We start from the raw sequence: 13,155 nt of genomic DNA on the forward strand, positions 1-13,155 counted from the left end.
GAAAAATTTAAAACCTTTCATGGGTGTTACTGACATAAGAAAAAGTGAAGCAATATCTGGATTTTGCTTAGGTAGATATTTATTTATTCATTTTTAACATTCCTTTTGTATAAAATCTCCTGATCTGGTACAAAAAAAGTGTGCTTTTAACCAAATTCATTATTCCAAATCCCGATCCCAAATTTCAATAAATTCCATCCACTTAGAATATAGTTGATATATGATAGATGCTAATATATTTTTGTAAAACACAATCTTAAACAATTTTTTATTCTATGCTTTGGAACAGGCGAATATTTGGATAAGGATGCAATTTAAATAGGATTCATTTTGAAATCAGAAGCTTAGCGAAAAATTTTCTCCTTAAAACGTTTATGATAGGTTACTCCTTGTTGACATAAAAAACAATAACATCACTTTAAGGATAATAATGGCAGAAGAAATTAACAACTTTTCATTATAATTGCCAATTCTTTGTATCTCGAATTAAAGAAGTGAAACTGTAAAGAATGTGGTGGAATAATGAATAGCTAGCTTCCCTTGGTGGTAAGAAATTGTATGTTCCAGATAATTCCCACGAAATGCCCAAGTTTTTAATAATAATGGAAATCAAACAAAAATTTTAATATTAACAAAGACTCATCTTTTCCATGCATGTAACTATTGCAAATAAGCAAGGGCTTATATAAGAGGGGAAGAAAAAAAAACTTACCAGCAGGTGGTTGAGGACCCCAGCCTAAGGGGGGAAAAAAAGTATAACCATATAGTAAAAAATATTATGCTGCCTTATGAAAAGTTAATTGCTGAAATAGTTATAAACAACATTTAAAAATGATTTATTGGACAAAATGAGAAAATGTCCAGTGACTTATGGCCAAGTAAATTGGACATCACTAGGGCAGAGTGTTTTATATTTATTTATTTATTTTAAGGGCCATGACTTATACTTTGCATCATGTCGACAGATGCAAAGTTTATATACCTCAATTATGTCAACTTGCGACATAATTTTGTAACTACGCTTCCCTAATTAACTAAGAACACCATAGCCCATTAAAACATGAGAAATTACAAAGATTAATTATTCTCCATTAAAATTGCCGAGTCTATTAAAAGTCGAGAGGCTTTAATTTGGTGCTGCAAATTTTCAGAAGTTACTTCATGACATAGTAATATAAAGCACACAAAAGTCTCAAATTAAAAATTTTCAAATAACCATTTCAAAATATTTTGCGTGTTCCTGCACATACACTGAAGTGCCACTGAATTAGGGATAGTTACCTAGTAATGTGTTGGACCTCCCCCCCCCCCCTTCTGGCCCGGATAACAGCTGCCACACAACGAGGCAAGGACTCCACAAGCTTGCAAAACTTTTTCAGGGGTATGGTGACCCATGCATTCTCAAGAGCTATCCACAATCTGCTCAAGTTGGTGGTGATGGGATTTAAATCAGAGCTTTTAGGTGGCCACTTCATTATTTTAAAGTCAACAAAATGCTCCTGGAACTAAGCAGTAGTCTGCCAAGACTTGTGAGATGAACAGTCGTCTTGCTGGAAGATGGCATTTTCATTGGGAAGCATAATGGACATAAATGAGTGTAAATGGTCGGCCATTAGTTCAACTAACTGGGATAACTGAGAGTCGTTGGTACATGTACCAAGGGTCCTAAAGATGTCCAACTGAAGACACTCCATCACCAGCATGTAGAATTACAACCTGACATGCAAGATCTTCAGTCTCCCACTGACACTATGAAGCTTAAATCGTGATTCATCACTCCAGGTTATACATTGCCAATTTTTAATCATCCAGTTTTGATGTGTCGTGCTGTTAAAAATGGGATTCTCGTAGGTCGGCAGCTCACAAAGCCGAGGTGGTGGGGTAAGCATTGCACTGACTTTCCGGATGAAACATCATTTTCAGAATGATGTTTCATCCGGAGGTGAGAGGTGATTTGAGATAATGTCTGACCCCCTATCAGTCCCATATGATGCAAGCTAGCTAGACAGCCAAGTCCACAATCATTCAATCCTGGTTGTTGCATTTTGCAGTTTGTCTAGGTGCTCTGCTTTTTTGCCAAAATTTTCATATTCGGAACACTCCTGAAACTGTCATAAGAAAATATCCAAGTTTGTTGACAATTTCGGAGATCGAGTGATCCATCCATCAGGCACTTATGATCTGCCACGTGTCAAATGCATTTAAATCCTGCACCTTTCCTATTGCACTTCTCATGACAAATGCTTAGGGAAGCCAACGCTAAAAGCTAAGTATAATCAGAGTTTCAGCAACAATATCTGCAAATGCACGAGTTGTGGTACAGAATTTGTATAGCATCTCCTATCCTCAATTCAATGTATGAACACAGTCTGAAAAGTTCTCTGCCTCGACCATAGATGGCAACACTATTGTCTTGATTTTTTTTTTTCAAAGTTTGTACACCTGTCACAAGCATTCATGTGAAATTGCAAGTCATTCTATCAAGCAGTTTGTTTTATAGAGCTGTCTGAAGCAAAAGTGTTGTCTGTATCCCTTTAAATGGATAAAATCGAGTTTCATGCAGTTATAAAATTCTTTGTAAAAGAAAGTTTAACGCCAAAATAAATTCATTCAAAGTTCATAAAAGTTTATGGGCACTCTTCTCCTTCGTTTTTCCACAATTAAGAAAGGGAGTGCTGAGTTTAAACATGGCTATACCAGCCTTGAAGATGATCCACATGAAGGACATCCAAAAAGTGTAACAACACCAGAAATCATTGATCAAGTGCATGAAATTGCTGAGACTATAGGCATTTCAAAAGAACATGTTGGATATATTTTGCATGAAGAATTGCAAATGAAAAAGCATTGCGCAAGATGGATGATGACAGCAGATTCATCATCCATCTGCTCACAGCAGATCAAAAATGCACTTGCATGAAAATCTTTGAACAGTGCTTGAAGAGTTTTAACAAGAATAAAACTGATTTTGTGCATCCATTCATTACTATGGATGAGACTTGGATTCACCATTATACACCAGAATCCAAACATCAGTCAAAACAATGGGCAGAAGCCGGTTGTTCAGCACCAAAGAAGACAAAGTCGGTTTCATCAGCAGGAAAGGTGACGGCATTGGTGTTTTGGGATGCTAAAGGCATTTTGTTTATTAAGTATCTTTAAAAGGGTAAAACAGTAACTGCGGAATATTATTCCTATCTTTTAACCAGACTTGACGAAAAAATTCGTGAGAAAAGACCCAGTTTGCAGAAGGAAAAAAAAAAAAAAAAATCCTCTTTCATTAGGACAATGCACCTACCCACAAAGATGTTTTGGCAATGGGAAAATTAAGAGATCTGCACTATGAATTGTTGGAACATCCACCCTATTCCCCAGATTTGGCTCTCTCCCTGACTTCTATCGCGTCCCAAAACTAAAGCTCTTCCTCCATGGTCAGTGTATTTCTTCGAATGAAGATGATTGCAGCTGTTGAGGGTTATTTTGCAGATCTTACTGAGAACCACTACAGGGGCAGGATAATGGTGCTGGAGCATCGCTGGAATAAATGTATTAGTCTTAAGGGAGATGATGCTGAAAGATAAAAATAATTTTGAAATTATAAATTCGTTTTTTCATTGTCAGGCCAAGAACTTTTCCGACCATCCTCGTATAATCATTGAATCTTAACCAAAATGAAGACTCAATCTTTTTAGTACGCACCCTATCTTCATCATCATTAAATTCCTGATATGGATCCTTGGAGGTTCCTGTTCTCAAACTCTCATTTTTTCTTGAATAATGTTTGTGTATTTTAGTCTACAGTTCGCATCTGAGAGCTGCTCAACTTTTATTCTCTTTAAAACTTTCTTACATGTTCTTCTTTTCAATATGAAATTCAATTTTATCCTTCTGAAAATAAATGGTGATTACTTCCAATTTCAAATCCTCTGTACACTCTAGTGTCCTGCACAAGAGAGAAAACATCACTATCAAGAATAATATAGCCAATGAGACTTTTCTTATTCTTGCCTCTTCTCTCCATGTGTATTTGTGCACATTTTTATGTTGGAACATGTTGTTAGTAATAACCAGTCCATGTCCTGAGCAGAAATCCAACAGGTATTTGCCATTATTATTAGCTTTGCTCTTTTCTCCAAATTTTCCCAAAATATTTTTGTATGTCTGACAACCATTTCCTACTCTGCTATTTAGATCCCCAACAAGGACCAACTTTTCCTTTTTCGTTGTGTCTGTTGCTTTCTCTAAAGCCTCGAAAAATTCCTCCACTTCTACCTTAGTAGAACCTTCTATGGGACCATAGGCAGAAATAGTCTCATTGTCCAAATCCCCATTCTGATATTTTCCCACCATTCAAGAAGATTAGCCTCGTATTTTGTGTTGAATACTATGGCTACTCCTTCTTTTCCTTGATCGTCATTTCCTGAATATAACATTTTGTATTTATTGCTCAGAAAGAGATCATACCAGTTTTTGTCTTTTTTGTTTTAGTCACCCCTATTATGTCAATCTGGTACTTATCTAATTCCTCAGCTAGCTCCATTTCTTTGCCATTCAAGCTTCTTATGTTGGATATTAGAATTTATGATGATTAAATTTACATTATTACTAATCTCTTATAAACAAATTTCCCCCAAATCAGTTGGTCACTTGTCAGCATTCCAGTGTTGTACTTGTCAGCATTCCAGTGTTGTCAGATCTCAGATTTCTGTTCTGACTGCATCAATGCAGAGTCTATTTAAGTGAACACACCATTGTTTGTGATTCTGTCACTGATACCATCTGTTCACACTCCTAACATTTCTCAGAACTCCCATTATCTGTGATCACTTAGTCTCCGATCAACATTTAATTCTAACACATCTAACAAGTCTCTCTTACTTCATATAAATTTATTTAGTTGGCTCCAACCATACCAGCTTTGCTTTTTCTGCCATGTATATCCATATTTAATTTGCCATCACTAAAAATTGTGCCTAAATAGCTGAAATATTTATACACCCTAAATACCTTAAATTCAATCTGTCAGAATGGAGTTATTAACTCGGTATCTTTCTCAGCTGTTTTGACCAATTTTCCCCCACATAAATGTCTAATCTAAATGAAACTTGAAATGCTCTGGCAACTTCTCATAAGGACCACATATTTTATTAATAACTGGAATTATATGCAAACAAGCAAATAGGCCTAAAAATAGACCTAGATTCAATTACTCTGTATTTGTTAATTAAGCTAATCACGAAATTCTTCAAAAAATAATACTGGAGCAGTTGAAGTTAGTAACAATGATAGGTTTTATTTATAATACCTTTACTCTCATCCTAGTCCTTTATTTATAAAGGCATATGAAGAGAATCACAGCAGTTTGAAAGTAGACTTTATTGACAAAAGGAAGTAAACAGGCCTCTGTCTATAAGATGGAGAAAAAAAATCCATAAATTTATTAAGAACTAATCAATCCCTATTCTTCACAATATCATAAGATGGAGTCATACGCTAGCTGACTAGTAAACTGGATTATTGTTTAAGGGAGTTAAGAGTGGAGTTAAAAACTTGTTTGTTAAAAAATCCATAAATTTATTAAGAACTAATCAATCCCTATTCTTCACAATATCATAAGATGGAGTCATACGCTAGCTGACTAGTAAACTGGATTATTGTTTAAGGGAGTTAAGAGTGGAGTTAAAAACTTGTTTGTTAAAAAATCCATAAATTTATTAAGAACTAATCAATCCCTATTCTTCACAATATCATAAGATGGAGTCATACGCTAGCTGACTAGTAAACTGGATTATTGTTTAAGGGAGTTAAGAGTGGAGTTAAAAACTTGTTTGTAGGAATCTGATGAAATTCACAGAATAAAATTTAAAACTGTGGATAACAGAGCACATATGGCAAGTTTTTAGTCAAATATGCAAAATGCATTAATAGGGTAAAACAGCACAGGATGCCTATCTGCTGCAGACTTAAAGATGATTTTCAGTGTATTGCATTTATGTTAGGGCCAATCAATCTTGGTTAAATTACAAGTCAACTCAATGAAGCTAAGAAATTTTTGACAATACTGTCAAACATGGAAATTAGCTCTTATTCAAGATCAAATTTCAGTATTATCCAAAGCTCATGAGCATGCAATTTCTCCTAGAAAACTGTCTATTATGGATTTTCTTTTCATCTTATATGCAGAGATTGATTTCCCTTCCTTGTGAGACTGCCAAGCAAGCATACTTTCAAATTGCGATGATTGTCTTCACAGTAAAACTACATCCTTCTAGGCTAACACCTCAGGAATTCAAAGCTCTTAAATCTTTAAAGAAAAATAATACTTATTATTATCAGAGCTAACAAGGGCAAAGTAGTAGTCAAATAAGATAAGAAAAAAATACTTTAAGATTTCTTTGATCTTCATGATCTTTCTACTTATCCCCTCCCCCACCCCACTTTGTGTGATCCTAACACCAGCCAAATTTTAAAAAGTTAATAAAATAGACTTTCTTCATTCAGTTAGGATCAAAGAGTAAAGACAAAAACTCAAAATCATTTATACTCCTCCTTCCAGATTACATAGTCTTTCAAAAATCCATTAAGCCTGGTATTGCAATAAGACCTACAATGAATTATTCACTGTCCACATTATTATCTATCTTGACTGGAAAATATGTTTCACATTTTATCAACTCTTTGTATTTTAAAAATTAAATTTGCAATCATTGTTCAGGTCCTTCAGACACCGTGATTAGTCTAGATATATTATCTCTTTTTATTAACATTCCTTTATTATTAATGAAAAGAGATAATATATCTTACACCATGATCTATATTAATACTATTAAGTACTTAATAGTAATAAAACCAACATTAAACATACCCAGATACTGATATAGCTTTAGAACATAACTCTGTTTGTCTACCTTAAAGATTAAACAAAAAAAACATTTCTAAAAACAATCATACTGAAAGACTTAACAGCTCTGAATATACCTGACAACATAATGGTGTTTAAATCAGAAATTAGAAAAAAATTATATCATGTAGGATATAAAACAGAAGACAATATACTTAGCAATACAAGGGAAATTGAAAACAGATGGTCAAATTTTAGAAGTGCAATATATAGACAGCCAACAAAATTATCCAAAAATGAAATACAATAAGATATCAATATAAGAAATACAATCTCATCTCTGGATGAGAGAAATTATATTAGAACTTATGAATGAAAGACGAAAAAAGAAAAATACATAACAGCATAGAATACTCAGTAAAATTATAAAAAATGAATGCAATAAGGCTAAAGACAAGTGGCTAAATGAAAAATGTAAAGAAATAGAGGAATTAGATAACAAACACAATAATAAAGAATGCATAAGTCAATCCAAGCTTTGACAAATAAAAAGAAAAAATTCAACCATAATCTTTGTATAAAACATCAAAATGAAAAAATACTATTAGAGATACAAGAGATCATAAAAAGATGGAAAGAATAGGGAGAAGAACTGTTTGACTCTGATCGCACAGCCAACCAGATATACAAAATATGGATGGTGAACCAATTACATATTGGGAGAGAGAGAGAGGAGGGGAAAAAAAAAAAAAAAAAAAAAAAAAAAAAAAAAAAAAAAAAACACCAGGCCCTGATCAGATCCCTATCGAATTGTTAAAGAAATTAAATGAAAACTCAATTAATGATCTAAAGGTTATTTTTAATAACATCTATGATACAGGATACATCTCTGATGATCTAAGGAAATCCATCTTTGTCACTATTCCCAAAATTTCAAGAACTTTTGAATGTTCAGAATACAGACTAATAAGTTCAACAAACCATGTTATAAAATTACTACTGAGAATAATCCTAGAGAGAATAAAAGCACTTTGTCAATTTGAAAACATTATGCGAAACAAGCCTCGATAACCAGAAAAAAATATAACTTTGTTTTATTGATTACACCAAAGCATTTGATTCAATACAGCACAAGAAATTAATATATATCCTACAGAATAATGGATTAAAAGGAAAAGATCTAGTATAATTACAAATATATACTGGAATCAAATGGCCTCAAATAAGATACAAAAATGCATATTCTGACAACTTTGAAATCAAAAAAGGAGTAAGACAAGGACTAATGATATATATAGTGAGCAAGTTTTTAAAGATATTGCAGAATTGAAGGATGTAAAAGTAGGGAGTAAGAACTAACAACTTCAGGTATGCAGATGACACAGTCTTTATAGCTGTATCTGAATCTTGAAAACTTAGTCACAGAAATTTACAACAGATGCTTAGACATGGGATTAATTATTAGCCTGAAGAAAACAAAGTGCATGATTATATTAAAAGAACCAATAAATAAGAAACTAAATATAACTGTTAACCAAAAGAAAATTGAACAAGTTCAGTCTTCTATATATTTGGAACAAATGTTTACAGATGGAGGAAATTCTCTTAAAGAATAGAGATAGCAAGAAAACCTTTTATTGATATGAAAACTGTTCTAACATCCAGAGGCATTAACATAGACACAAGAAAAAGATCAATAAATGCTATATCTGGTCAAGTCTTCTCTACAATAGTGAAACTTGGACTCTAAATAAAGAAGCAGAGAAAAATTAGAAGCTTTCGAAACGTGGACTATCAGAAAAATGTTGAAAATATCATGGACAGAAAATGAAAAATGAAGATGTTTTAAAGAAAGCAAAAATGAAATGAACATTAATGAAAATAATTAGAGAATGAAAACGTAAATATTTTGGATATCTAACTAGACAAAGCATTCAGAAATTAATATTAGAAAGGAAACTGAATGGAAAACGAGGGACAGGTAGACTAGGAGAATGTGGTTTGAAGACATTAAGGACTGGACCATAAATGTTTCAGAGCAGCAAAAGAAAGAAAAAAAGTTCCGTGACATGGTTGCCAACCTACTTCTAGGGGATGACACTTGAAGAATTACTTAAACGGCCTCACTTACTTCCTATAAAGGAATAAAAGGAGTTGGCTGATTTTTTTTTTTTTTAAATTACTTAAAGATTTTTCTCTAAATATCAAACTTTTTGACTATTATCCATTCTGGTTATTTTAATGTCCAATATATATCAACAAACTGAAGTTCTCTTTCTCATATGCTTCTTCTATGGTATTTTGTCTCCTTAATGACATTTCGCCTAAATGTGCAGTATTGTACAGATATGATAACATAATTGTGATATGGAATGGTTTGCCACTGATTTAAAACTTTTAATCTCTAAAATCTTAGAATTTCTCTTCCTTATGTTAAAGGAATATGTAAACATACTACTAAGGTTCTAAGGCCTCTCAACATTGTGGTTTTCTTTCATCCTACTAGGAAAATTTCAATATTCCTTTCTTCACCTAAAGACTGGCTTCCTACATTCAACTTTCCAGGTGCCTACCAGATCCCTTGATCCTCCCGTGACTTGTTGTACTTTATGTGATGTGCCTTAGTAGGCCGAAATATAAGAAATAACAATACTGGAGTCATAATATCCTGTACACCTAACTGAGGATATATATATAATGAGTTTGATGTCTATGATACATGAACATTTGTGAATGTTTTTTTACTTGCCTACTGAACATCCATGCCCATGGTAAGATTCAATGGACCAGCCTATTAGTAGGAGCTATTCACTTGGGCCAGTTAGGCTACCAATAACTGCATGTAATCTCCAGTGAGTGGAGTTAAGAAGGAAACCAGTTTCAAGAAGAACCATGCTGCTAGCGTCAGAGATAAAGTTTGCATAAATGTATAAATCTAAAGAGTCCTGAGGCATGACTATAAATAATAAATTACAAGATAACCACAGTAATTAACTTTAATGAAATGAAAGTACAGGAAAAAAAAAACAAAAATGAATGTAACCATCAAAAGTATATTTTTAATATTATTTATTAATAACTTCAAATCAAAAACACAGGGATGTACCTTGCATTCCTGTGTCTTTGATTTGCTTGTTTCTACACATCGATGATGTACTGTTAATAAAAATATCTATATTTTCATTAAAGTTAATTACTGTAGCTATTGTGTAATTTATTGTTTATAAATGTATAAAGTTTTTCCACTTAATTACAATGCATGTTATGATAAGAATTATATCTATATTTTAATTCTTTAACTAAGCATGAAACAAATGAAGTTTAAGTGTGAAGCATTTTTACAACTAGTCTACTTATATAAAGGTCGTTGCTGATTTCACATCAATTTCCTCATAATCCCATAATATAAAAACATTATGGTAAGAGTCACTACCCAGACTGGTTTCAATTTATTGATGTCTCATCAATGGGAGCTACACCCATGAATATAAGGTTAAATAAATGAAAAAGTCATTGTGTCATTATAAACACACTCTAGATTAGAGTGCTTATATATGGAGAATATGTGACTTCTGCACCGATGAGCTTCCCATATAAGTTGAAATTGGTCAGGGTAGTGATCTTTCTTATATTTTTACATTATGGGATATTGAGATAACCAATGCGAAGTAAACAAACAGCCTCTATAAACAAGTAGATTAGTCATTAAGTCATATACTTCGAATAAGCTTTGTTTGCTGAGGTAAAGTTGAATGTTCCCTACATCCTAAAAGGTACAAACTCAAGGCTTTAAAACCCATGGAATATGTTGCTTTTTCAGGCTACAATAAGAAGTCATATGGCACTGGTCATGCTGTGTTTCTTGTCATTATGGGTAAAATGACATTGGGGGGGGGGGGAGGGGGGGGATCCTAAGCAGGTTGTGAGAAGCATAATACACATATAGGGTCAACTGCTAAGAGTCCCTGTGTGGAATGATAAACTATTCATATCTTAAAAGATTTTAAAAAAAAAAAACTTAATATTAAATAGACACAAGATGAATAGCCTAGCTTCAAAAAGAGTTCACCTAAAAATTTAAATATTCTGGTGAGGAATTTTACAGATCATCTAGTAAGACATTAATTGACTTCTCTCATTAAATAAAGCTGCACATGTAGAAGAAAGCAAATGATAAAATGATGTCAATAATGAATTAGTATCATGGATAGAGCTAAAGGATGATTGTGAGTCATGTTGTAAAGACCAAACAAGGTAGAGTCAACTCTACCAGTAAACACTGTTATAACAAACCCACTCAAATCTAACAAACTACCAAGAAGTTCCAACCCAAATTCTATAGATGCAACACTAACTATTCTAAGGAAAATTAATTATAATGGATAGTCTGCTTTAGCTATTGTGGATCCTCAAGTTTTCTCTGCAGTGAGTGTAAACTCTACTTTCCACTTTTCCCTTGGGAATTGCCACCATAATTAGTGCCCCTTTTTAAAGCCTTGAGGATGATTAAAAAAATTCTCTAGAAAATAAAATGCAATTTAGATGTAGACCCATACATGCAATACTAAAAATGTAGAAATATCAAATGTAAAAATAAATAATTACAAAAAATATGCATAAAATTGATAAAAATGAAAGAAAAAAAAATCCTTAGCTTCCTCATGGTACAAATGTACTATAGGTTGAAATAACATTTAAAAAAAAAGGCATGTCAAGAAAAAACATTGTTGTTCCTAACAAAGTAACAGAATCAGCACTTTCTAATAATTATGAAACACTTAACTACTACTGGTAAAATGTTACCTTGTGGTCCATATGGTCCTTGCTGCTGAGGTCCACCCCAACCTCCTTGATAGCCACCAGGCATCATTCCATTAGCCATAGGTGGTCCCATTGGTCCAGAAGGTCCACCAGGTCCCATTCCTGGACCACCAGGTCCCATGTTAGGGCCACCAGGACCTGGTCCCCATCCTCCTGGAGTAGGACCCATTCCCATGTTTGGACCCCACTGATTATTGGACATGTTGTTATTGTTTTGTTGCTGCGTCCTATTACCTCTTGACAAATCACGTGGCTCTGCTCGCTTGCACTCCACCTACCCAAAGAGTAAAATGATAAGTTAAACTGTTTTGGAACATTCAGTAAGTGTAATAAACAGAAATTAAAAGTAAAAAAGTGACTACATCATTTCATTGGTGAATACTAATAAGAATAAAGCAACAAATCAAATATAAAAAATGACAAGTGATTTGTAAACCATAGTATGTCTTTTACAATGGAGAGAAATTTCTCATATTCTGGCGTATGGCATATACAGGCTGCTATATTTCAAATATTTCATTAGTTTCAAATTTTAGTGTTTTGTGTAAGTGAATTTATTATTAAAAACCATTCAGGTAAACAGTTCTTTTGTAAAGAGGTTCTTGGGATCTACTTTACCAGTATTACAATTTATTAAACACTACTATAAATGAATCATTTAGACTTTAAAGGAGAATGCTACTTAAAATTGTGATTAAGAAAAAACTACTTAAAGTTGTGATTAAGAAACACATTTTTTGTTATTTAAATGTAGAGAAAGAAGTTAAAAATACACTTTATCCAGCCAGGTGAGTCAAATATATAATGATTAAGTCCTACTTACACAACTTTAAATTTTATTTTATCTCTTCACCAAATTCAAATTAAATGAAAAATATAATAAATCCAGAACTTCAAATATTATGAATTTATTCAATGTACCGAAAACTATTTGCCAAGTTTTGTTGAATCAAATCAGAGAGCCTTGCTGCATAGGTATATTTATATTCAAGTTGAGAACTCATCTTAGTGGGAAAAAAAATCGATAGTTTGTATTTTTTAAGAAACTATTTTGAAATGTTTGACTGGTGTTAATATTTTAGGGCAAAAGAATAAGATTATTTTGTGAATGTAGTTTCATTTTCTTTAATTGTGCAGATGCACTTAATTTTGAAGGAATATATACATATTAGCCATTTATTTGTCCCTTGCTGATGAATAGCATGATAAAAAAATTGTTTAATAAATATTTATCTATGATGGTGAATTCAATTATTAAAATATGAAAATGATCATCTAGGCAAAATTAATTCATTATCATCATCAAATTTGTGATCTCCAGGGGTGAAAAGGATATGATAGTCCTACATGAAAAACTACATCATTACTAACTTATCAACAATTTTCTTCCAAATTAATCTCTTATCCGTCAAGATTCCAACATATGCTCTTATGTTTCTGTCTTCTAAGCCACTTTTTACTGTATTAAACCTGGCAAAAAAAAAACCTTGTTT

The 13,155-nt window shown here is 32.8% G+C and overlaps 1 protein-coding gene across 1 annotated transcript in view; it reads right to left on the minus strand.

Moving 5' to 3' along the window:
• The window catches only part of LOC150108597 (uncharacterized), a 186,253-nt gene that overhangs the window by 56,039 nt on the left and 117,059 nt on the right, over window positions 1-13,155 (minus strand). Inside the window, exons 8-9 of the mRNA XM_090416046.1 lie at window positions 11,645-11,936; window positions 713-736 (exon numbers count right to left, since the gene is read on the minus strand). Of these exons, the coding sequence (XP_090272172.1) occupies window positions 713-736; window positions 11,645-11,936 (316 nt within the window). The remainder of the gene's footprint in view (window positions 1-712; window positions 737-11,644; window positions 11,937-13,155) is intronic.

This window comes from Typopeltis vanoorti, chromosome 3, assembly GCF_054136105.1.
Source record: "Typopeltis vanoorti isolate ZY-2024b chromosome 3, IOZ_Tvanoo_1.0, whole genome shotgun sequence".
NCBI lineage: Eukaryota > Metazoa > Arthropoda > Arachnida > Uropygi > Thelyphonidae > Typopeltis > Typopeltis vanoorti.